This window comes from Protomyctophum parallelum, assembly GCF_964188405.1.
Source record: "Protomyctophum parallelum genome assembly, chromosome: 3".
Classification (NCBI taxonomy): Eukaryota; Metazoa; Chordata; class Actinopteri; order Myctophiformes; family Myctophidae; genus Protomyctophum; species Protomyctophum parallelum.
In genome coordinates, this window is record NC_139698.1 from 3,311,267 (window position 1) to 3,336,889 (window position 25,623).

General features: G+C 45.3%; 1 protein-coding gene across 2 annotated transcripts in view; it reads left to right on the forward strand.

The window, feature by feature from the left end:
• Positions 1 to 3,886: 3,886 nt before the first annotated feature.
• Positions 3,887 to 25,623, forward strand: part of LOC310855580 (uncharacterized protein) — a gene marked incomplete at its 5' end in the record, with an annotated part of 31,311 nt that continues 9,574 nt past the window's right edge. The window contains 5 exons of one of the 2 annotated variants that reach the window (XM_083760645.1): positions 3,887 to 4,184; positions 5,917 to 6,121; positions 15,959 to 16,194; positions 18,726 to 18,975; positions 19,760 to 20,002. In XM_083760645.1, coding sequence (XP_083616771.1) covers positions 3,887 to 4,184; positions 5,917 to 6,121; positions 15,959 to 16,194; positions 18,726 to 18,975; positions 19,760 to 20,002 — 1,232 coding nt within the window. The remainder of the gene's footprint in view (positions 4,185 to 5,916; positions 6,122 to 15,958; positions 16,195 to 18,725; positions 18,976 to 19,759; positions 20,003 to 25,623) is intronic. The other variant, XM_083760646.1, reaches the window with a different exon arrangement.

Genomic DNA, 25,623 nt, shown 5'->3' on the forward strand with positions numbered 1-25,623 from the left:
CGGCTGCTTCCTCTCTCGGTTATTCACGTACCATTCATTGCAAAAAAAATCTGTGCAAAACTACTGCTTGGAATGGGTTCAGAATCATGAATAACCCCTAGTTTGACACCTGCTATACTTAAAAAACAATGGGATCTTTTTTTTTTTGCCTTACATAGGTTTTCAATGGTACCCCAACGTTGAACGATTACTATCGCAATTTATTGCTATTGCAATTTATTTTGGGTGGCTCAGGGGTAGAGTGGCTGGATGGTAACCGCAAGGTTGCCAGTTCGAACCTTGTGGGCTCCCCCAGAGTTGGTGTGGAAGTGTCCTTGAGCAAGACACTGAACCCCTAATTGCTCCTGATGTGCTGGTTGGTGCCTTGCATGGTTTCCGCCGCCATCGGTGTGTGAATGTGTGTGTGAATGGGTGAATGTAATGCACAATCTATGTAAAGCGCCTTGGCCTCTTCTCCCTTCTGGCTCCAAAACTGTGGAATGCACTTCCCATTGCAGTCAGAACTGCAGCATCACTCCCAATCTTCCGCCGTAGTCTGAAAACCCACCTTTTCAGACTCCATCATGGCCCATAGCACTTACCCTACCCCCTTAGATAGCATTTCTGTAGACTTAGATAGCATTTGATACAGACTTATAGCATGTTATGTAGACAGCACTATAATTGCATTGTATATAGTCATAGCACACCAAAGTACAAATGTATAGCATAGTAGTATATATGTATAGTCTCATTATATAGATATTCCGCTGTTACTTTCTTAGCTTACGCATGTTTCATGATAAATGTTTTTATGTGATGTATTCCCATGCTTTTGTTCTTGCTTAATGTAAGTCGCTCTGGATTAAGAGCGTCTGATAAATGCCTAAATTGTAAATTGTAAATTGTAAATTGTAAATTGTTGGATGAAGGCGCTATATAAATGCACCATTTACAATGTGGGTCACGTCCCTTTTTAGCTTCGATTGACTGGCCTAATATTCTCGTGACAGAGCACGGTGATTGAGGCTCGCTGTGGATCGCAGATACTGTAGGTTTACTGTACTCTTCAGGACAGGGACGGTCAGCAACGTGTTTCTCCGGTCCTGTGATCTCTGTAAAGCCATTCTGACCTGAGATCAGATTCTAAAAATGTCTTCTACATCCTGACAGCTTACCATTCTGACCTGAGATCAGATTAAAAAAATGTCTTCTACATCCTGACAGTTTTCTGAAAAAGCTATGTTTCTATGTCAGTCGTTCTTCGATTTTTCAAAAATAGCAGACCTACAAGCTCGTAGCGCGCCACCGAGTGGCGCGCTACGAGCTTGTAGATCTGCTATTTTTCAATAGCTACATTTTAACATAATGTTTAAAACACCAAAAGGGGTTCCTGCCCCAAAATGGTTTGAAGTAGCCATGGCGTCGAAATCCACTGCACCATGAACAGTAGACGGTAGTGCAAGTCCTCCTCCGCGCTTTGCCATGTCAACGGACATGTCACGACTGAAGTGTCGGCATGACACTGTAAAAAAAAAAAAAAACATTCCCGGCCGTAGACCTGCACTATGCGTTTGCAATCGCCCTTCCCGACCTCAAAGTCCAAAAAAACGCTACCAGAGCATCAAATCTCGTACCACCCGTCTCAGTAACAGTTTCTACCCCCCAGGCAGTCAGGCTGCTGAACAGCTGACCTTGAACTGTATTGCACTGTTTTGTCACTTCACTTGCATTGTATGTAAGACTGAGAGTGCTCTGAGCAAAATAATTGTCATTGTATTTATACTCTGTATCTATACACATGACAAATAAACCTGAAGTCCTCGACATCTTGTTGCGTTTCTTTGTAGTACAGAATCTACAGTAAATCTGCAGTTCAGGCCAGAGATGATGATGCTGTACAGTGTCCATGATCGCAAAAGTATTGCAATGCTGCCCATAAATAATCCCACCCACTCTGCACTAGAATTGCATTGAAATCTGATTTTTTTATTATTATTTTTTTTTTTGATCAAGCTTTTTATTTATTTTTTTGTTAAAAGAAAAGAAAGAAAAACCCCACCCTCCCACCCCACAGGTTGAACAGCAAAAAGGATACAAAATTACAATACATCAAAAATAATCATAATAGTAATAATAATAATAATAATAATAAATAAAGCGAGACAGGTACTTTACCATTGGAAAAATCTAATTAAAAAAGAGAGGTGTTGGCATGATTTAAGTTTTTCTAGTGCTGTGGATAAGACGTCAAGTGTGCTTTCTTGTGCCCCATTGGATGGAGCTATGGAGAGTTACAGAGATCATGTCCGTTAATGAGAGGATCCATTGTGAGATCTCAAGTTTATGGGGAGGTTTCCATCTTAGGACGAGCAGTTGTTTTGCAGCTGTCAGAAATTGACATTGAAATCTGATTTCATAGTTTGAACAGCCCTAACTTTAACACCATCCTATGATCCTACCACACTGGAAATACAACATGATACACACAAACGTGTGTTAAATGTCATTCATCCTTCCATTCCCACGACCATGTACAGAAACAAACATGATGGCATATTTTGGACATATAGTTAGAATGGTGATGAAATGAAACACGATGAATTCACTTTTAAGCTGTGATGATTATTAATCTGATTTAAACAAGTAATAATCGTTTGACAGTGGACTAATTCTAAAGCAGATGTTTGTTGTGGTTTATACGTTCCAGGTGTACGGAGGATGTTCCTAATTCTAAAGCAGATGTTTGTTGTTTGTTTACGTTCCAGGTGTACGGAGGATGTTCCTAATTCTAAAGCAGATGTTTGTTGTTTGTTTACGTTCCAGGTGTACGGAGGATGTTCCTAATTCTAAAGCAGATGTTTGTTGTTGTTTGTTTACGTTCCAGGTGTACGGAGGATGTTCCTAATTCTAAAGCAGATGTTTGTTGTTGTTTGTTTACGTTCCAGGTGTACGGAGGATGTTCCTAATTCTAAAGCAGATGTTTGTTGTTGTTTGTTTACGTTCCAGGTGTACGGAGGATGTTCCTAATTCTAAAGCAGATGTTTGTTGTTTGTTTACGTTCCAGGTGTACGGAGGATGTTCCGAGCCCCTGGGTGACGCAGAGGGACTGAGCTGACGGCATTCTGCCACATGTGGACTTATTGTTGTTATTATGAACGGATGGACCTTTTTATGGAGGTTTCTGCGTCCGGGGGCGTGACCTTCAACAGCTCTAGGCACTAGGTAGCAGCCAGACTAGATCTCCTGGCCCTATAGGCAGCAGCGGTACTAGATCTCTTGGCCCTATATGCAGCAGCCGTACTAGATCTCCTGGCCCTAGAAGATCTCCTGGCCCTAGGCAGCAGCCGTACTAGATCTCCTGGCGCTAGGCAGCCGCCGTACTAGATCTCTTGGCCCTATAGGCAGCAGCCAGACTAGATCTCCTGGCCCTATAGGCAGCAGCCAGACTAGATCTCTTGGCCCTATAGGCAGCAGCCGGACTAGATCTCCTGGCCCCACGTGGGTTATTAATCTATACAATGTCACGTTAAACGTAATTCGCCCACAGTTCATTTGACAGGGCATTCCAAGAGGAAAACGTTTTCCAGATCAGTGTCCCGATACCGTTAGGTGGCGAGAGATAGTTCTGAATTAATCGCCTCATTTCGTGCGACTATAATTAGCCTCCCCGCTCCGCGCAGCGCGGCGGTCCCTACATGACGTAGCGCGACGCAGCGCGCCGGTCATGTGACGACGCACCGACGATGCACGTTGCCGCACGGCCGCGCCGCCGCGTGTCGCGTGCCGTCGTCGTCGTTGTCTGTGTCGTAGTCCCGCCCCTCAGCGGGGGGGGCGTGGCGCCGCCGCCGCCCATCCACCACCACCACCACGCCAGCGCCGCCGCCGCCGCTGTGAGGAGCCAATCATGACGGAGTACTACGAGGAGGGCGGGCTGCTCTACGAGCAGTCGCCGCCCATGCACATCAAGGTGGAGTCGCCCGAGGGAGCGCTGGGAGGAGGGGGGCGCGGGGGGGGCGGGGCCGTGTCGGAGGACGGGTTCCCCCGCGAGGGGGACGAGGACTCCTCGGGCAGCTGTGAGCAGAACGGGGGGGGAGGAGGGGGGGGCATGGTGGGGGGGCTGCCCTTCAACGTGGTGGTGGTCCATCCCAACGTCCTGGGAACGCCGGGAATGTCCTCGGACGACCTGCTGACCCTGGAGCACAGTGAGTCTCTTGAATAGTTTTCACTTCGTTTTAGTCACATTTTAGTCGCCTGTCGAATGTTCTAGTGTTTAGTCTAGTTTTAGTCGACTAAATGTCATGAGATTTAATAGTCGACTAAATCTACAGTTGATTTAGTCGACTAAAATGTGTTTTGACAGGCCTTGATGTCGTTGTAATGACATATTTTACACTTTTGGCTGAAAATAGCAGATATACAATTGTATATCTGCTATTTTCAGCATGCAACCCAGCATAAAACTGGATCTCTTGTCCACTAGTCCCTTCCTAACATTTTAGTCTAGTTTTTATTTGTTGACGAAATTGTCAGTATATTTAGTCTTAGTTTTAGTCATCATAGATTCGTTTTTATTTAGTTTTAGTCAGTGAAAAAAGGTAGTCGACGAACATTTTTCGTCTTAGTTTTAGTCGACGAAAACAACACTGCAACGCACACCATGCACCATGCAAGCTCACGTTGTGAGCTTGTAGATTTAAGCAATAAGCCACGAGAGGTGTCAGGTTACCGGGTATTTTACACTGGCTGGGGGCGTAGGCTGCAGGCAGACCTGACGCGCAGCGGAGCGTCTTCTACCCCCCCAGCCAGTGTAAAATAATAACTGAGGCCTCGAGTGGCTTTTCTAAAACGGTTACAAACATATAGCAATATTAACCTAATAAAACGATTGAATTCACAAAAGTAGCTACGCTTTGCGCCACCAGAGCGAGCAGCCACATCACTTCCTTGTTTTGCTCGGCAAGTATAGCCCCAGTGATTGGGTTATCGGTGGAATTTACACCGGTCACGTGACGGTAACCAGCCAATCAGAATCAAGTATTGGGACAACCCGTTTTAGAACTGCTATTTTCAGCATGCAACCAAAGTGTAAAATGACTTATACTGGATCTCTTGTCCACTAGTTCCCTTTCTAACATTTTAGTCTATATAGTTTTTATTTGTTGACGAAATTGTCAGTATATTTTAGTCTTAGTTTTAGTCACCATAGCTTAGTTTTCATTTAGTCTTAGTTTTAGTCATCATAGCTTAGTTTTCATTTAGTCTTAGTTTTAGTCATCATAGCTTAGTTTTCATTTAGTCTTAGTTTTAGTCATCGTAGCTTAGTTTTCATTTAGTCTTAGTTTTAGTCATCGTAGCTTAGTTTTCATTTAGTCTTAGTTTTAGTCATCATAGCTTAGTTTTCATTTAGTCTTAGTTTTAGTCATCGTAGCTTAGTTTTCATTTAGTCTTAGTTTTAGTCATCATAGCTTAGTTTTCATTTAGTCTTAGTTTTAGTCATCGTAGCTTAGTTTTCATTTAGTCTTAGTTTTAGTCATCATAGCTTAGTTTTCATTTAGTCTTAGTTTTAGTCATCATAGCTTAGTTTTCATTTAGTCTTAGTTTTAGTCATCGTAGCTTAGTTTTCATTTAGTCTTAGTTTTAGTCACCATAGCTTAGTTTTCATTTAGTCTTAGTTTTAGTCACCATAGCTTAGTTTTCATTTAGTTTCCAACTTTCCATTAGGTGACAAAAGGTATAGTCGACGAAAATGTGTTTCGTCTTAGTTTTAGTCGAGGAAATCAACACTGCCCCGCCCCCAGTCCTTTTCTTTTCCGGTATCGGGTATTTTACACTGGCTGGGGGGTAGAAGACCCTCCGCTGCGCGCCTACGCCCCCAGCCAGTGTAAAATACCCGGTAACCTGACAAAAACGGCGTGTAATACCTCCTCCCTGCAGACAGGGGGATGTCTGCAGCGCTGGCCGCCGCCGCCGGCAGCGCGGCGAAGAGGAAGAGTCGTTTCAGCGGGGCGGAGCTGGAGGTTCTGGTGTCGGAGGTCACCCGCTGTGAGGGGGAGCTGTTCGGACCCGCCGGGCGTCTGCGGCGCCGCGAGAGAGAACGCATCTGGGCGGGAATCCTGGAGCGGGTCAACGCCGTGTCCAGGTTGGGAATCAATATTAACCCATTTTGGTGTTATAGCATCATGTTATGCTATAGCTGTTGAAAAATAGCAGATCTACAAGTACAAGCTCATAGCGCTCACAAGCTTGTAGGTCTGCTAAAAAAAATTTATCGAAGAGCGACTGACATAGAAGACATTTTTTAGAATCTGATCTCAGGTCAGAATTAAAACTGTCAGGATGTAGAAGACATTTTTAGAATCTGATCTCAGGTCAGAATGGGTTAACAGTTTCCCTGCAGTGATTAAACACATTCAGACCGTAGGACGTGTACACAGACTGTAGGACATGTACACAGACTGTAGGACATGTACACAGACTGTAGGACATGTACACAGACTGTAGGACATGTACACAGACTGTAGGACATGTACACAGACTGTAGGACGTGTACACAGACTGTAGGACATGTACACAGACTGTAGGACATGTACACAGACTGTAGGACATGTACACAGACTGTAGGACATGTACACAGACTGTAGGACATGTACACAGACTGTAGGACATGTACACAGACTGTAGGACGTGTACACAGACTGTAGGACGTGTACACAGACTGTAGGACGTGTACACAGACTGTAGGACGTGAACACAGACTGTAGGACATGTACACAGACTGTAGGACGTGTACACAGACTGTAGGACGTGTACACAGACCGTAGGACATGTACACAGACTGTAGGACATGTACACAGACTGTAGGACATGTACACAGACTGTAGGACGTGTACACAGACTGTAGGACATGTACACAGACTGTAGGACATGTACACAGACTGTAGGACGTGTACACAGACTGTAGGACATGTACACAGACTGTAGGACATGTACACAGACTGTAGGACATGTACACAGACTGTAGGACGTGTACACAGACCGTAGGACATGTACACAGACTGTAGGACGTGTACACAGACCGTAGGACATGTACACAGACTGTAGGACATGTACACAGACTGTAGGACATGTACACAGACTGTAGGACATGTACACAGACTGTAGGACATGTACACAGACTGTAGGACGTGTACACAGACCGTAGGACATGTACACAGACTGTAGGACGTGTACACAGACTGTAGGACATGTACACAGACTGTAGGACATGTACACAGACTGTAGGACATGTACACAGACTGTAGGACATGTACACAGACTGTAGGACATGTACACAGACTGTAGGACATGTACACAGACTGTAGGACATGTACACAGACTGTAGGGAGTGAACACAGACCGTAGGACGTGTACACAGACTGTAGGATGTGAACACAGACCGTAGGACATGTACACAGACTGTAGGACATGTACACAGACTGTAGGACGTGAACACAGACCGTAGGACATGTACACAGACTGTAGGACGTGTACACAGACTGTAGGACATGTACACAGACTGTAGGACATGTACACAGACTGTAGGACATGTACACAGACTGTAGGACATGTACACAGACTGTAGGACGTGTACACAGACCGTAGGACATGTACACAGACTGTAGGACATGTACACAGACTGTAGGACGTGTACACAGACTGTAGGACATGTACACAGACTGTAGGACATGTACACAGACTGTAGGACATGTACACAGACTGTAGGACGTGTACACAGACCGTAGGACATGTACACAGACTGTAGGACGTGTACACAGACCGTAGGACATGTACACAGACTGTAGGACGTGTACACAGACTGTAGGACGTGTACACAGACTGTAGGACATGTACACAGACTGTAGGACATGTACACAGACTGTAGGACATGTACACAGACTGTAGGACGTGTACACAGACCGTAGGACATGTACACAGACTGTAGGACATGTACACAGACTGTAGGACATGTACACAGACTGTAGGACATGTACACAGACTGTAGGACGTGAACACAGACCGTAGGACGTGTACACAGACTGTAGGACGTGTACACAGACTGTAGGACATGTACACAGACTGTAGGACATGTACACAGACCGTAGGACATGTACACAGACTGTAGGACATGTACACAGACTGTAGGACGTGTACACAGACTGTAGGACATGTACACAGACTGTAGGACATGTACACAGACTGTAGGACATGTACACAGACTGTAGGACATGTACACAGACTGTAGGACATGTACACAGACTGTAGGACATGTACACAGACTGTAGGACATGTACACAGACTGTAGGACATGTACACAGACTGTAGGACATGTACACAGACTGTAGGACATGTACACAGACTGTAGGACATGTACACAGACCGTAGGACATGTACACAGACCGTAGGACATGTACACAGACTGTAGGACATGTACACAGACCGTAGGACATGTACACAGACCGTAGGACATGTACACAGACTGTAGGACATGTACACAGACCGTAGGACATGTACACAGACCGTAGGACATGTACACAGACCGTAGGACATGTACACAGACCGTAGGACATGTACACAGACTGTAGGACATGTACACAGACTGTAGGACATGTACACAGACTGTAGGACATGTACACAGACTGTAGGACATGTACACAGACTGTAGGACATGTACACAGACCGTAGGACATGTACACAGACCGTAGGACATGTACACAGACTGTAGGACGTGAACACAGACCGTAGGACGTGTACACAGACTGTAGGATGTGAACACAGACCGTAGGACGTGTACAACTGTACACGCGTCATATCTAATCCAACCCATGGATCCAGTGGACGTGTACTAGGGCATTCACTTCTAGTCATTTTTACTAGTTTACTAGTTGCCTAGTTTACTAGTTGTTTAACTAGCTACTATGTAAAATAAAATAAAAAGCATTTTATTTAATTTTTTATATTTGTACATTTAAAAACTGTGTACATTGGTGACTATAACTATAATCTACCTGATCTAGAGGCCTACAAAATCGGGGAAAAATAATGTTTTTTTTTCCTTTTCTTCTTATCAACTAGTCAACTAGTACCAACAAAGCTCGACTAGTGGATTTACTAGTCGACTAGTTTAATGCCCTAACGTGTACACACGTCATAGCGCTTTTTATTGATATCAAACGAAAAAATACAAATTCAGATTATTTATTTTCCCCGCGTCTCCCCAGGGTTTCGGGTTGGGGTTAATAATGGTAACATGTCTGTCTCCTGTGGTCCTCCCCAGGGTTAGGGTTAATAATGGTAACATGTCTGTCTCCTGTGGTCCTCCCCAGGGTTAGGGTTAATAATGGTAACATGTCTGTCTCCTGTGGTCCTCCCCAGGGTTAGGGTTAATAATGGTAACATGTCTGTCTCCTGTGGTCCTCCCCAGGGTTAGGGTTAATAATGGTAACATATCTGTCTCCTGTGGTCCTCCCCAGGGTTAGGGTTAATAATGGTAACATATCTGTCTCCTGTGGTCCTCCCCAGGGTTAGGGTTAATAATGGTAACATGTCTGTCTCCTGTGGTCCTCCCCAGGGTTAGGGTTAATAATGGTAACATGTCTGTTTCCCTGCGTCTCCCCAGGGTTAAGGGTTAATAATGGTAACATGTCTGTCTCCTGTGGTCCTCCCCAGGGTTAGGGTTAATAATGGTAACATGTCTGTTTCCCTGCGTCTCCCCAGGGTTAGGGTTAGGGTTAATAATGGTAACATGTCTGTTCCCCTGCGTCTCCCCAGGGTTAGGGTTAAGGGTTAATAACGGTAACATGTCTGTTTCCCCTGCGTCTCCCCAGGGTTAGGGTTAAGGGTGAATAATGGTAACATGTCTGTTTCCCTGCGTCTCCCCAGGGTCAGGGTTAAGGGTTAATAATGGTATCATGTCTGTCTCCTGTGGTCCTCCCCAGGGTTAGGGTTAAGGGTTAATAATGGTAACATGTCTGTTTCCCTGCGTCTCCCCAGGGTTAGGGTTAAGGGTTAATAACGGTAACATGTCTGTTTCCCCTGCGTCTCCCCAGGGTTAGGGTTAAGGGTAAATAATGGTAACATGTCTGTTTCCCTGCGTCTCCCCAGGGTTAGGGTTAAGGGTTAATAACGGTAACATGTCTGTTTCCCTGCGTCTCCCCAGGGTTAGGGTTAAGGGTTAATAACGGTAACATGTCTGTTTCCCTGCGTCTCCCCAGGGTTAGGGTTAAGGGTTAATAATGGTAACATGTCTGTTTCCCTGCGTCTCCCCAGGGTTAAGGGTTAATAACGGTAACATGTCTGTTTCCCTGCGTCTCCCCAGGGTTAGGGTTAAGGGTTAATAATGGTAACATGTCTGTTTCCCTGCGTCTCCCCAGGGTTAGGGTTAAGGGTTAATAATGGTAACATGTCTGTTTCCCTGCGTCTCCCCAGGGTTAGGGTTAGGGTTAATAACGGTAACATGTCTGTCTCCTGTGGTCCTCCCCAGGGTTAGGGTTAATAATGGTAACATGTCTGTCTCCTGTGGTCCTCCCCAGGGTTAGGGTTAATAACGGTATCATGTCTGTCTCCTGTGGTCCTCCCCAGGGTTAGGGTTAATAACGGTATCATGTCTGTTTCCCCTGCGTCTCCCCAGGGTTAGGGTTAATAATGGTAACATGTCTGTCTCCTGTGGTCCTCCCCAGGGTTAGGGTTAATAACGGTAACATGTCTGTCTCCTGTGGTCCTCCCCAGGGTTAGGGTTAATAACGGTATCATGTCTGTCTCCTGTGGTCCTCCCCAGGGTTAGGGTTAATAATGGTAACATGTCTGTCTCCTGTGGTCCTCCCCAGGGTTAGGGTTAATAATGGTAACATGTCTGTTTCCCCTGCGTCTCCCCAGGGTTAAGGTTAAGGGTTAATAACGGTAACATGTCTGTTTCCCTGCGTCTCCCCAGAGTTAAGGGTTAATAATGGTAACATGTCTGTTTCCCTGCGTCTCCCCAGGGTTAGGGTTAAGGGTTAATAAAGGTAACATGTCTGTTTCCCCTGCGTCTCCCCAGGGTTAGGGTTAAGGGTTAATAACGGTAACATGTCTGTTTCCCTGCGTCTCCCCAGGGTTAGGGTTAAGGGTTAATAACGGTAACATGTCTGTTTCCCCTGCGTCTCCCCAGCGTTAGGGTTAAGGGTTAATAACGGTATCATGTCTGTTTCCCTGCGTCTCCCCAGGGTTAGGGTTAAGGGTTAATAACGGTAACATGTCTGTTTCCCCTGCGTCTCCCCAGCGTTAGGGTTAAGGGTTAATAACGGTATCATGTCTGTTTCCCTGCGTCTCCCCAGGGTTAGGGTTAAGGGTTAATAACGGTAACATGTCTGTTTCCCTGCGTCTCCCCAGGGTTAGGGTTAAGGGTTAATAATGGTAACATGTCTGTTTCCCTGCGTCTCCCCAGGGTTAGGGTTAAGGGTTAATAATGGTAACATGTCTGTTTCCCTGCGTCTCCCCAGGGTTAGGGTTAAGGGTTAATAACGGTAACATGTCTGTTTCCCCTGCGTCTCCCCAGGGTTAGGGTTAAGGGTTAATAATGGTAACATGTCTGTTTCCCCGCGTCTCCCCAGGGTTAGGGTTAAGGGTTAATAACGGTAACATGTCTGTTTCCCTGCGTCTCCCCAGGGTTAGGGTTAAGGGTTAATAATGGTAACATGTCTGTTTCCCCTGCGTCTCCCCAGGGTTAGGGTTAAGGGTTAATAATGGTAACATGTCTGTTTCCCTGTGTCTCCCCAGGGTTAGGGTTAAGGGTTAATAATGGTAACATGTCTGTTTCCCCTGCGTCTCCCCAGGGTTAGGGTTAAGGGTTAATAATGGTAACATGTCTGTTTCCCCTGCGTCTCCCCAGGGTTAGGGTTAAGGGTTAATAATGGTAACATGTCTGTTTCCCCTGCGTCTCCCCAGGGTTAGGGTTAAGGGTTAATAATGGTAACATGTCTGTTTCCCTGCGTCTCCCCAGGGTTAGGGTTAAGGGTTAATAATGGTAACATGTCTGTTTCCCCTGCGTCTCCCCAGGGTCAGGGTTAAGGGTTAATAACGGTAACATGTCTGTCTCCTGTGGTCCTCCCCAGGGTTAGGGTTAAGGGTTAATAATGGTAACATGTCTGTTTCCCTGCGTCTCCCCAGGGTTAGGGTTAAGGGTTAATAAAGGTAACATGTCTGTTTCCCCTGCGTCTCCCCAGGGTTAGGGTTAAGGGTTAATAACGGTAACATGTCTGTTTCCCTGCGTCTCCCCAGGGTTAGGGTTAAGGGTTAATAACGGTATCATGTCTGTTTCCCCTGCGTCTCCCCAGGGTTAGGGTTAAGGGTTAATAACGGTAACATGTCTGTTTCCCTGCGTCTCCCCAGGGTTAGGGTTAAGGGTTAATAATGGTAACATGTCTGTTTCCCTGCGTCTCCCCAGGGTTAGGGTTAAGGGTTAATAAAGGTAACATGTCTGTTTCCCTGCGTCTCCCCATGGTTAGGGTTAAGGGTTAATAATGGTAACATGTCTGTTTCCCTGCGTCTCCCCAGGGTTAGGGTTAAGGGTTAATAATGGTAACATGTCTGTTTCCCTGCGTCTCCCCAGGGTTAGGGTTAAGGGTTAATAACGGTAACATGTCCGTTTCCCCGCGTCTCCCCAGGGTTAGGGTTAAGGGTTAATAACGGTATCATGTCTGTTTCCCCTGCGTCTCCCCAGGGTTAGGGTTAAGGGTTAATAACGGTAACATGTCTGTTTCCCTGCGTCTCCCCAGGGTTAGGGTTAAGGGTTAATAATGGTAACATGTCTGTTTCCCCAGGGTTAGGGTTAAGTGTTAATAACGGTAACATGTCTGTTTCCCTGCGTCTCCCCAGGGTTAGGGTTAAGGGTTAATAACGGTAACATGTCTGTTTCCCCAGGGTTAGGGTTAAGGGTTAATAACGGTATCATGTCTGTTTCCCCAGGGTTAGGGTTAAGGGTTAATAACGGTATCATGTCTGTTTCCCTGCGTCTCCCCAGGGTTAGGGTTAAGGGTTAATAATGGTAACATGTCTGTTTCCCCTGCGTCTCCCCAGGGTTAGGGTTAAGGGTTAATAACGGTAACATGTCTGTTTCCCCTGCGTCTCCCCAGGGTTAGGGTTAAGGGTTAATAACGGTAACATGTCTGTTTCCCCGCGTCTCCCCAGGGTTAGGGTTAAGGGTTAATAATGGTAACATGTCTGTTTCCCCTGCGTCTCCCCAGGGTTAGGGTTAAGGGTTAATAACGGTAACATGTCTGTTTCCCTGCGTCTCCCCAGGGTTAGGGTTAAGGGTTAATAACGGTAACATGTCTGTTTCCCCGCGTCTCCCAGGGTTAGGGTTAAGGGTTAATAACGGTAACATGTCTGTTTCCCCTGCGTCTCCCCAGGGTTAGGGTTAAGGGTTAATAACGGTAACATGTCTGTTTCCCCGCGTCTCCCCAGGGTTAGGGTTAAGGGTTAATAACGGTAACATGTCTGTCTCCCTGCCTCTCCCCAGGGTTAGGGTTAAGGGTTAATAATGGTAACATGTCTGTTTCCCTGCGTCTCCCCAGGGTTAGGGTTAAGGGTTAATAACGGTAACATGTCTGTTTCCCCGCGTCTCCCCAGGGTTAGGGTTAAGGGTTAATAACGGTAACATGTCTGTTTCCCCGCGTCTCCCCAGGGTTAGGGTTAAGGGTTAATAACGGTAACATGTCTGTTTCCCCGCGTCTCCCCAGGGTTAGGGTTAAGGGTTAATAACGGTAACATGTCTGTTTCCCTGCGTCTCCCCAGGGTTAGGGTTAAGGGTTAATAACGGTAACATGTCTGTTTCCCCTGCGTCTCCCCAGGGTTAGGGTTAAGGGTTAATAATGGTAACATGTCTGTTTCCCTGCGTCTCCCCAGGGTTAGGGTTAAGGGTTAATAATGGTAACATGTCTGTTTCCCCTGCGTCTCCCCAGGGTTAGGGTTAAGGGTTAATAATGGTATCATGTCTGTTTCCCTGCGTCTCCCCAGGGTTAGGGTTAAGGGTTAATAACGGTAACATGTCTGTTTCCCCGTGTCTCCCCAGGGTTAGGGTTAAGGGTTAATAATGGTAACATGTCTGTTTCCCTGCGTCTCCCCAGGGTTAGGGTTAAGGGTTAATAATGGTAACATGTCTGTTTCCCTGCGTCTCCCCAGGGTTAGGGTTAAGGGTTAATAATGGTAACATGTCTGTTTCCCTGCATCTCCCCAGGGTTAAGGGTTAATAATGGTAACATGTCTGTTTCCCCGCGTCTCCCCAGGGTTAGGGTTAAGGGTTAATAACGGTAACATGTCTGTTTCCCTGCGTCTCCCCAGGGTTAAGGGTTAATAATGGTAACATGTCTGTTTCCCCACGTCTCCCCAGGGTTAGGGTTAAGGGTTAATAACGGTAACATGTCTGTTTCCCCGCGTCTCCCCAGGGTTAGGGTTAAGGGTTAATAACGGTAACATGTCTGTTTCCCTGCATCTCCCCAGGGTTAGGGTTAAGGGTTAATAACGGTAACATGTCTGTTTCCCTGCGTCTCCCCAGGGTTAGGGTTAAGGGTTAATAATGGTAACATGTCTGTTTCCCTGCGTCTCCCCAGGGTTAAGGGTTAATAATGGTAACATGTCTGTTTCCCTGCGTCTCCCCAGGGTTAGGGTTAAGGGTTAATAACGGTAACATGTCTGTTTCCCCTGCGTCTCCCCAGGGTTAGGGTTAAGGGTTAATAACGGTAACATGTCTGTTTCCCTGCGTCTCCCCAGGGTTAGGGTTAAGGGTTAATAACGGTAACATGTCTGTTTCCCCTGCGTCTCCCCAGGGTTAGGGTTAAGGGTTAATAATGGTAACATGTCTGTTTCCCTGCGTCTCCCCAGGGTTAGGGTTAAGGGTTAATAACGGTAACATGTCTGTTTCCCCGCGTCTCCCCAGGGTTAGGGTTAAGGGTTAATAACGGTAACATGTCTGTTTCCCCGCGTCTCCCCAGGGTTAGGGTTAAGGGTTAATAATGGTAACATGTCTGTTTCCCCTGCGTCTCCCCAGGGTTAGGGTTAGGGTTAATAACGGTAACATGTCTGTTTCCCTGCGTCTCCCCAGGGTTAGGGTTAAGGGTTAATAACGGTAACATGTCTGTTAACCCTGCGTCTCCCCAGGGTTAGGGTTAAGGGTTAATAACGGTAACATGTCTGTTTCCCCTGTGTCTCCCCAGGGTTAGTGTTAAGGGTTAATAATGGTAACATGTCTGTTTCCCTGCGTCTCCCCAGGGTTAGGGTAAGGGTTAATAATGGTAACATGTCTGTTTCCCTGCGTCTCCCCAGGGTTAAGGGTTAATAATGGTAACATGTCTGTTTCCCCGCGTCTCCCCAGGGTTAGGGTTAAGGGTTAATAACGGTAACATGTCTGTTTCCCTGCGTCTCCCCAGGGTTAAGGGTTAATAATGGTAACATGTCTGTTTCCCCGCGTCTCCCCAGGGTTAGGGTTAAGGGTTAATAACGGTAACATGTCTGTTTCCCCGCGTCTCCCCAGGGTTAGGGTTAAGGGTTAATAATGGTATCATGTCTGTTTCCCCGCGTCTCCCCAGGGTTAGGGTTAAGGGTTAATAACGGTAACATGTCTGTTTCCCCTGCGTCTCCCCAGGGTTAGGGTTAAGGGTTAATAACGGTAACATGTCTGTTTCCCTGCATCTCCCCAGGGTTAGGGTTAAGGGTTAATAACGGTAACATGTCTGTTTCCCTGCGTCTCCCCAGGGTTAGGGTTAAGGGTTAATAATGGTAACATGTCTGTTTCCCCGCGTCTCCCCAGGGTTAGGGTTAAGGGTTAATAATGGTAACATGTCTGTTTCCCCTGCGTCTCCCCAGGGTTAGGGTTAAGGGTTAATAACGGTAACATGTCTGTTTCCCTGCGTCTCCCCAGGGTAAGGGTTAATAACGGTAACATGTCTGTTTCCCCGCGTCTCCCCAGGGTTCCCCGCACGCTGCGCGAGGTGAAGAAGCGCTGGGACGACCTGAAGAGACGCAACGGCGGCCGTCTGGCGGACGCCCGCCACCGCACCTGTTACCTCCCGGCCAGCAGGGGGAGCTCCTCCATGCTGGGCCGGGCGTCGCAGGCCAGCCCCAGGAGGCTGCAGCAGGCCCACCGGAAGCAGAGCAGCAGAACGGCCAAGAGCAGCTACCCATGCTTCACCGACTCTGACCCAGGTACGACAACTTGGAGATCTGATATTTTTGAAAAATCGTTGAAAGTGTGGCGCAAATCTTTGAATGTATATATTCTTTCAGAAGTCTTTTTTTTTCATTTTGACGTCAGGTCTGAATAGGTTAAGATTCTCAGATTTAAAAAAAAAAAGGAAAAAAAGCCGGTTATCAACTAACTGGTTAATCGATCCATAAGGTTATCAAAACTATCATCAGTTTCCGTGCCGGGAATGGATTACTCCAGGTTATTGTCGCTGCCATATACGGCATACCCGCCTTTTGTTTTATGTGTTTAATCCGCCGTAATGTAATAAATAAATAGAAAATCCGAGTAGATGCATTTGTTTTGATGATGAAACCGGAAATCGTCACATGCTGTGGGCTGCTAGGGCTTCTGGGAAATTGAGGCCAATGCAAACGAATGGGGTTCAACGCCTCATGGAGGAGGCTCCTGTGCTGCGTCTTCCGGGTGTACCAAGATGGCGGGTGGTGCGATCGTTCATAACAAACGGAGGAAGCTTTTTTCGCTCGATTTTCGCGGATTAAAAGCCCAAATAATTCACCGTATGCTCTAAAGGTAATACAACAATCTCGGCAGTGAAGGGGGGTTGATTAAAATGCGGGTTAAGCGTATAAAACAGTCAAACTCAATGAATGCACTAATCGATAATTCCCATCCCTAGTATAAAGTGATCCAACCAGTGTTGTTTTTTACAGCAAATTTTCATTTTAGTTTTAGTCATAGTCTCTTGAATAGTTTTCATTTAGTTTTAGTCACATTTTAGTCACCTGGAATGTATTAGTGTTGGTCTAGTTTTAGTCGACTAAATGACAAGATTTTAGTCGACTAAATCTGCAGTTGATTTAGTCGACTAAAATGCATTTTGGCGGGCCTTGATGCCGTCGTAATGGCTGATTTTACACTTGCTGAAAATAGTCGATCTACAAGCTCACAACTCGTTGCGCTGCAATCAGGGGGGCAGTCAGCCAGATATTTCGTGAAGCCTCATTTGAAATCGGTAGTTCATATAATGGCCTGTTGTGGCGCTGGACTGGACCCAAAAAGCCCCATAGCTCCATAGAGGCCCATGTATTTTGGCCCAACTTCACCTAGACTGTATTACCTTAATAAACATGGTCATGAATACTTTCTTCTTCCAGTCACTAGTTTAAAGTCTCATTTCTAATGTCATAATATTCTTTTTGGAAAATTATGGTCCCATTAATTAAAAAAATGACCATAAAGAAAAAAAACCATCGCGTATGTTCTGAGGGGCGTGGCTACCATTACAGTCTATGATCGGGATTCCCCTCCCACTCGAGTCAAAATAAAAACCAACGGAGAAGAAGGGGGGAAGTCCCGCCTCGTTGTCTGGGCAGCCAATGACCAGCTGGTATACAAAACGGAGCCAGCCAATGGCCAGCTGGTACCAAAGATGGCGACTTACATCAGGAATTAGCATATTATTACAGGCTTCATTTTACGTTCATGTTAGACCCGGGGAACGCTTTGTCCATATTTTTTACAGTCTATGGCTGCAATGCGCTTTTCAGCATGCAACCAAGTGTAAAATGACTTATACTGGATCTCTTGTCCACTAGTCCCTTCCTAACATTTTAGTCTAGTTTATATTTCGTCAACGAAATTGTCAATATGTTTAGTCTTAGTTTTCATTTAGTTTCCATTTAGTTTTCGTGAATCGTCAGTGGAAAACGACGGTAGTCTTATTTTTAGTCGACAAAAACAACACTGGATCCAACAGATCTAAAAGACCAGTTGTTTTATGTTTGGTTGTGTGCAGGTGTGTCGCTCTCCCAAAATAGCCCATCTACAAGCTCACAATGTGTCGCGTTGTGAGCTTGCAGATCTGCTATTTTCGGGCATTTCAACGCCATCACGGCCCCGCCGAAATACATTTTAGTCGACTAAATAAACAGTATAATTAGTCGACTAAATAAACCAGACTAAAAACTAAAACATTTCAGACTAAAACACCACTAAATTGAACTGTATTCCAAAACGTCTACGTACTAAAAATCAACCGTGAAGTAAATCCAAAGCGATGCTTTTCGTTTCCTCTGCTGTCCAGCAGGTGTTAGCATTATGTTATGCTTTAGCTATTGAAAAATATCAGATCTACAAGCTCATAGCGCGCCACCGAGTGGCGTGCTATGAGCTTGTAGGTCTGCTATTTTTTTTTTAATCGAAGAACGACTGACATAGAATTGACATTTTTTTAATCTGATCTCAGGTCAGAATGAAAACTGTCAGGATGTAGAAGACATTTTTAGAATCTGATCACAGGTCAGAATGAAAACTGTCAGGATGTAGAAGAACATTTTTAGAATCTGATCTCAGGTCAGAATGAAAAACTGTCAGGATGTAGAAGAACATTTTTAGAATCTGATCTCAGGTCAGAATGGGTTGATTAAACTTCTCCTACAAAGAGGCCATTGTCTGGGCCTGTATCTCAAATAACTTATTTGATTAATGCATATAATTTTTGTTTAATGTCGTTTCCTCTGCTGTCCAGCAGGGGGAGGCGACGGCTCTGAGCGCGGCGACGCCCTAGAGAAGGACGAGGAGCACCCAGAGAGGGACCCCCACCGGGGGGGCGGGGACATGGGGGACCCCCCCGACTGCGAGGGGGGTCCCGACAGCATGGAGGACAAGCTGGGCCTGGGCCTGGGCCTGGGCCTGGGACCCCCGCCGCCCTCGGAGAGATGGCTGCCCCCCTCGCCCCTCTACAGTGCCCCCTTCTTCAACGGCAGCCCTCCGCCCAGGTCAGTGGGCGTCTCGTTATCGTTGATTGATTGATTGATTGATTGATTGATTGAATACTTTATTAATAATAATAATAATAATAAAACTTTATTTGTATAGCACCTTTCATGACATGAAATGCAGCTCAAAGTGCTTTACAGAACAATGGAGAATAAAAGAAAAGCAAGGCAACGACATAAAAAAACAAGCAGTAATGCAATACAGTGAGGACATGAATAACAAAAAATAAAAGATCAATTAAAGGCAATGTTGTAGAAGCTATTAACCCATTTTGACCTGGGAACGATTCTGCAAATGTCTTTCTAAATCCTGACTGTTTTCTTGAAAAAGCTGTGTTTCTATGTCAGTCTTTCTCAAACACTTTCATGTCACTTTTCACGATTCTTCAAAAATAGCAGACCTACAAGCTCATAGCGCGCCACTCGGTGGCGCGCTATGAGCTTGTAGATCTGCTATTTTTCAATAGCTAAAGCATAACGTAATGCTAACACCGAAAGGGGTTCCCGCCCAAAAGGGGTTAACCCATTTAGGCCTGACGTCGACCTTTTTTTCTGTGAAAAACCTCATATTGCTATATCAGTGGTTCTCAATATTTCATGTCAAGAACCCCAAAAATTATATGTATTTGGCCGCTGACCCCCATCTGAAAATATGTCATGCGATTTGAGCTAAAAACGCTCTGAAAGAATATATGAAGATGCGATTTCTGATCACATCGGATCGGATTGGGCCAACCCTAACGTTGTTCCCTCTCTTTTGCGGCGCCCGTGGCGTCGTCGGCAGCCCCCAGCCCTCTCTGGGGGCGGGGCAGGGCCCCCTGGAGGCTCCTCCCCCCGGAGGGGGGCGGGGCTCGTGGCTGGAGGAGGAGCTTCGGGTGCTGGGCGAGGCGGCGGTGCAGCTGGGCGACCGCGTGGAGAGCAGCCTGAGGGAGTTCGGAGACGGCTTCCGCCGCGACCTCCGCACGCTGGTGGCCTCGCAGGAGTCGCTGGCCGCCAGCCTGCAGCAAAACAACACGCTGCTGCAGAGGTAATGATACTAATACTACTGTTACTACCAGGCTGCAGCAAAACAACATGCTGCTGCAGAGGTAATGATACTAATGCTACTGTTACTACCAGCCTGCAGCAAAACAACGTGCTGCTGCAGAGGTAATGATACTAATACTACTGTTACTACCAGGCTGCAGCAAAACAACGTGCTGCTGCAGAGGTAATGATACTAATACTACTGTTACTACCAGCCTGCAGCACAACAACATGCTGCTGCAGAGGTAAGAATACTAATACTACTGTTACTACCAGGCTGCAGCAAAACAACATGCTGCTGCAGAGGTAATGATACTAATACTACTGTTACTACCAGGCTGCAGCAAAACAACATGCTGCTGCAGAGGTAATGATACTAATACTACTGTTACTACCAGGCTGCAGCACAACAACATGCTGCTGCAGAGGTAATGATACTAATACTACTGTTACTACCAGCCTGCAGCACAACAACATGCTGCTGCAGAGGTAATGATACTAATACTACTGTTACTACCAGGCTGCAGCAAAACAACGTGCTGCTGCAGAGGTAATGATACTAATACTACTGTTACTACCAGCCTGCAGCAAAACAACGTGCTGCTGCAGAGGTAAGGATACTAATACTACTGTTACTACCAGCCTGCAGCACAACAACATGCTGCTGCAGAGGTAATGATACTAATACTACTGTTACTACCAGCCTGCAGCAAAACAACGTGCTGCTGCAGAGGTAATGATACTAATACTACTGTTACTACCAGGCTGCAGCACAACAACATGCTGCTGCAGAGGTAAGGATACTAATACTACTGTTACTACCAGCCTGCAGCAAAACAACGTGCTGCTGCAGAGGTAAGAACAGTGTTGTTTTCGTCGACTAAAACTAAGACGAAAAATGTTCGTCGACTACCTATTTCCACTGACAAAAACAAATGGAAACTAAATTAAAACTAAGCTATGATGACTAAAACTAAGACTAAATATACTGACAATTTCCTCAACAAATAAAAACTAGACTAAAAATGTTAGTAAGGGACTAGTGGACAAGAGATCCAGTTTTATGCTGGGTTGCATGCTGAAAATAGCAGATCTACAATCTCACAACGCGTCGCAGTGAGATTGTAGATCTGCTATTTTCAACATGCAACCAAAGTGTACAATATGTCATTACAACGACATCAAGGCCTGTCAAAACACATTTTAGTCGACTAAATCACCTGTAGATTTAGTCGACTAAAATCTCATGACATTTAGTCAACTAAAACTAGACTAACACTAATACATTCCAGGCGACTAAAATGTGACTAAGACTAAGTGAAAACTATTCAAGAGACTATGACTAAAACTAAAATAGAAATTTGCTGCCAAAAACAACACTGGGTAAGAATAATAGTACTGCTAATACTACTGTTACTACCAGGCTGCAGCAAAACAACATGCTGCTGCAGAGGTAATGATACTAATACTACTGTTACTACCAGCCTGCAGCAAAACAACATGCTGCTGCAGAGGTAATGATACTAATACTACTGTTACTACCAGCCTGCAGCACAACAACATGCTGCTGCAGAGGTAATGATACTAATACTACTGTTACTACCAGCCTGCAGCAAAACAACATGCTGCTGCAGAGGTAATGATACTAATACTACTGTTACTACCAGGCTGCAGCACAACAACATGCTGCTGCAGAGGTAATGATACTAATACTACTGTTACTACCAGCCTGCAGCAAAACAACATGCTGCTGCAGAGGTAATGATACTAATGCTACTGTTACTACCAGGCTGCAGCAAAACAACATGCTGCTGCAGAGGTAATGATACTAATACTACTGTTACTACCAGGCTGCAGCACAACAACATGCTGCTGCAGAGGTAATGATACTAATGCTACTGTTACTACCAGGCTGCAGCACAACAACATGCTGCTGCAGAGGTAATGATACTAATGCTACTGTTACTACCAGCCTGCAGCACAACAACATGCTGCTGCAGAGGTAATGATACTAATGCTACTGTTACTACCAGGCTGCAGCAAAACAACGTGCTGCTGCAGAGGTAATGATACTAATACTACTGTTACTACCAGCCTGCAGCACAACAACATGCTGCTGCAGAGGTAATGATACTAATGCTACTGTTACTACCAGGCTGCAGCAAAACAACATGCTGCTGCAGAGGTAATGATACTAATGCTACTGTTACTACCAGCCTGCAGCAAAACAACATGCTGCTGCAGAGGTAATGATACTAATACTACTGTTACTACCAGCCTGCAGCAAAACAACATGCTGCTGCAGAGGTAATGATACTAATACTACTGTTACTACCAGCCTGCAGCACAACAACATGCTGCTGCAGAGGTAATGATACTAATACTACTGTTACTACCAGCCTGCAGCAAAACAACATGCTGCTGCAGAGGTAATGATACTAATACTACTGTTACTACCAGGCTGCAGCAAAACAACGTGCTGCTGCAGAGGTAAGAATACTAATGCTACTGTTACTACCAGCCTGCAGCACAACAACATGCTGCTGCAGAGGTAATGATACTAATGCTACTGTTACTACCAGCCTGCAGCAAAACAACATGCTGCTGCAGAGGTAATGATACTAATACTACTGTTACTACCAGCCTGCAGCAAAACAACGTGCTGCTGCAGAGGTAATGATACTAATACTACTGTTACTACCAGCCTGCAGCAAAACAACATGCTGCTGCAGAGGTAATGATACTAATACTACTGTTACTACCAGCCTGCAGCAAAACAACATGCTGCTGCAGAGGTAATGATACTAATACTACTGTTACTACCAGCCTGCAGCAAAACAACACGCTGCTGCAGAGGTAATGATACTAATACTACTGTTACTACCAGCCTGCAGCACAACAACATGCTGCTGCAGAGGTAATGATACTAATACTACTGTTACTACCAGCCTGCAGCAAAACAACATGCTGCTGCAGAGGTAATGATACTAATACTACTGTTACTACCAGCCTGCAGCAAAACAACACGCTGCTGCAGAGGTAATGATACTAATACTACTGTTACTACCAGCCTGCAGCACAACAACATGCTGCTGCAGAGGTAATGATACTAATACTACTGTTACTACCAGCCTGCAGCAAAACAACATGCTGCTGCAGAGGTAATGATACTAATACTACTGTTACTACCAGCCTGCAGCACAACAACATGCTGCTGCAGAGGTAATGATACTAATACTACTGTTACTACCAGCCTGCAGCAAAACAACATGCTGCTGCAGAGGTAATGATACTAATGCTACTGTTACTACCAGCCTGCAGCAAAACAACATGCTGCTGCAGAGGTAATGATACTAATACTACTGTTACTACCAGCCTGCAGCAAAACAACGTGCTGCTGCAGAGGTAATGATACTAATGCTACTGTTACTACCAGGCTGCAGCAAAACAACGTGCTGCTGCAGAGGTAAGAACAGTGTTGTTTTCGTCGACTAAAACTAAGACGAGAAATGTTCGTCCACTACCTATTTTCACTGACAAAAACAAATGGAAACTAAATTAAAACTAAGCTATGATGACTAAAACTAAGACTAAATATACTGACAATTTCCTCAACAAATAAAAACTAGACTAAAAATGTTAGTAAGGGACTAGTGGACAAGAGATCCAGTTTTATGCTGGGTTGCATGCTGAAAATAGCAGATCTACAATCTCACAACGCGTCGCAGTGAGATTGTAGATCTGCTATTTTCAACATGCAACCAAAGTGTACAATATGTCATTACAACGACATCAAGGCCTGTCAAAACACATTTTAGTCGACTAAATCACCTGTAGATTTAGTCGACTAAAATCTCATGACATTTAGTCGACTAAAACTAGACTAACACTAATACATTCCAGGTGACTAAAATGTGACTAAGACTAAGTGAAAACTATTCAAGAGACTATGACTAAAACTAAAATAGAAATTTGCTGCCAAAAACAACACTGGGTAAGAATAATAGTACTGCTAATACTACTGTTACTACCAGGCTGCAGCACAACAACATGCTGCTGCAGAGGTAATGATACTAATACTACTGTTACTACCAGGCTGCAGCAAAACAACATGCTGCTGCAGAGGTAATGATACTAATACTACTGTTACTACCAGCCTGCAGCACAACAACATGCTGCTGCAGAGGTAATGATACTAATACTACTGTTACTACCAGGCTGCAGCACAACAACATGCTGCTGCAGAGGTAATGATACTAATGCTACTGTTACTACCAGCCTGCAGCAAAACAACATGCTGCTGCAGAGGTAATGATACTAATACTACTGTTACTACCAGCCTGCAGCAAAACAACATGCTGCTGCAGAGGTAATGATACTAATACTACTGTTACTACCAGCCTGCAGCACAACAACATGCTGCTGCAGAGGTAATGATACTAATACTACTGTTACTACCAGCCTGCAGCAAAACAACATGCTGCTGCAGAGGTAATGATACTAATACTACTGTTACTACCAGCCTGCAGCACAACAACATGCTGCTGCAGAGGTAATGATACTAATACTACTGTTACTACCAGGCTGCAGCACAACAACATGCTGCTGCAGAGGTAATGATACTAATACTACTGTTACTACCAGGCTGCAGCACAACAACATGCTGCTGCAGAGGTAATGATACTAATACTACTGTTACTACCAGGCTGCAGCACAACAACATGCTGCTGCAGAGGTAATGATACTAATGCTACTGTTACTACCAGCCTGCAGCACAACAACATGCTGCTGCAGAGGTAATGATACTAATACTACTGTTACTACCAGGCTGCAGCACAACAACATGCTGCTGCAGAGGTAATGATACTAATACTACTGTTACTACCAGGCTGCAGCAAAACAACATGCTGCTGCAGAGGTAATGATACTAATACTACTGTTACTACCAGCCTGCAGCAAAACAACATGCTGCTGCAGAGGTAATGATACTAATACTACTGTTACTACCAGGCTGCAGCACAACAACATGCTGCTGCAGAGGTAATGATACTAATACTACTGTTACTACCAGGCTGCAGCAAAACAACATGCTTCTGCAGAGGTAATGATACTAATACTACTGTTACTACCAGCCTGCAGCAAAACAACGTGCTGCTGCAGAGGTAATGATACTAATACTACTGTTACTACCAGGCTGCAGCACAACAACATGCTGCTGCAGAGGTAATGATACTAATGCTACTGTTACTACCAGCCTGCAGCAAAACAACATGCTGCTGCAGAGGTAATGATACTAATACTACTGTTACTACCAGCCTGCAGCAAAACAACATGCTGCTGCAGAGGTAATGATACTAATACTACTGTTACTACCAGGCTGCAGCACAACAACATGCTGCTGCAGAGGTAATGATACTAATACTACTGTTACTACCAGGCTGCAGCACAACAACATGCTGCTGCAGAGGTAATGATACTAATGCTACTGTTACTACCAGCCTGCAGCACAACAACATGCTGCTGCAGAGGTAATGATACTAATACTACTGTTACTACCAGGCTGCAGCAAAACAACATGCTGCTGCAGAGGTAATGATACTAATACTACTGTTACTACCAGGC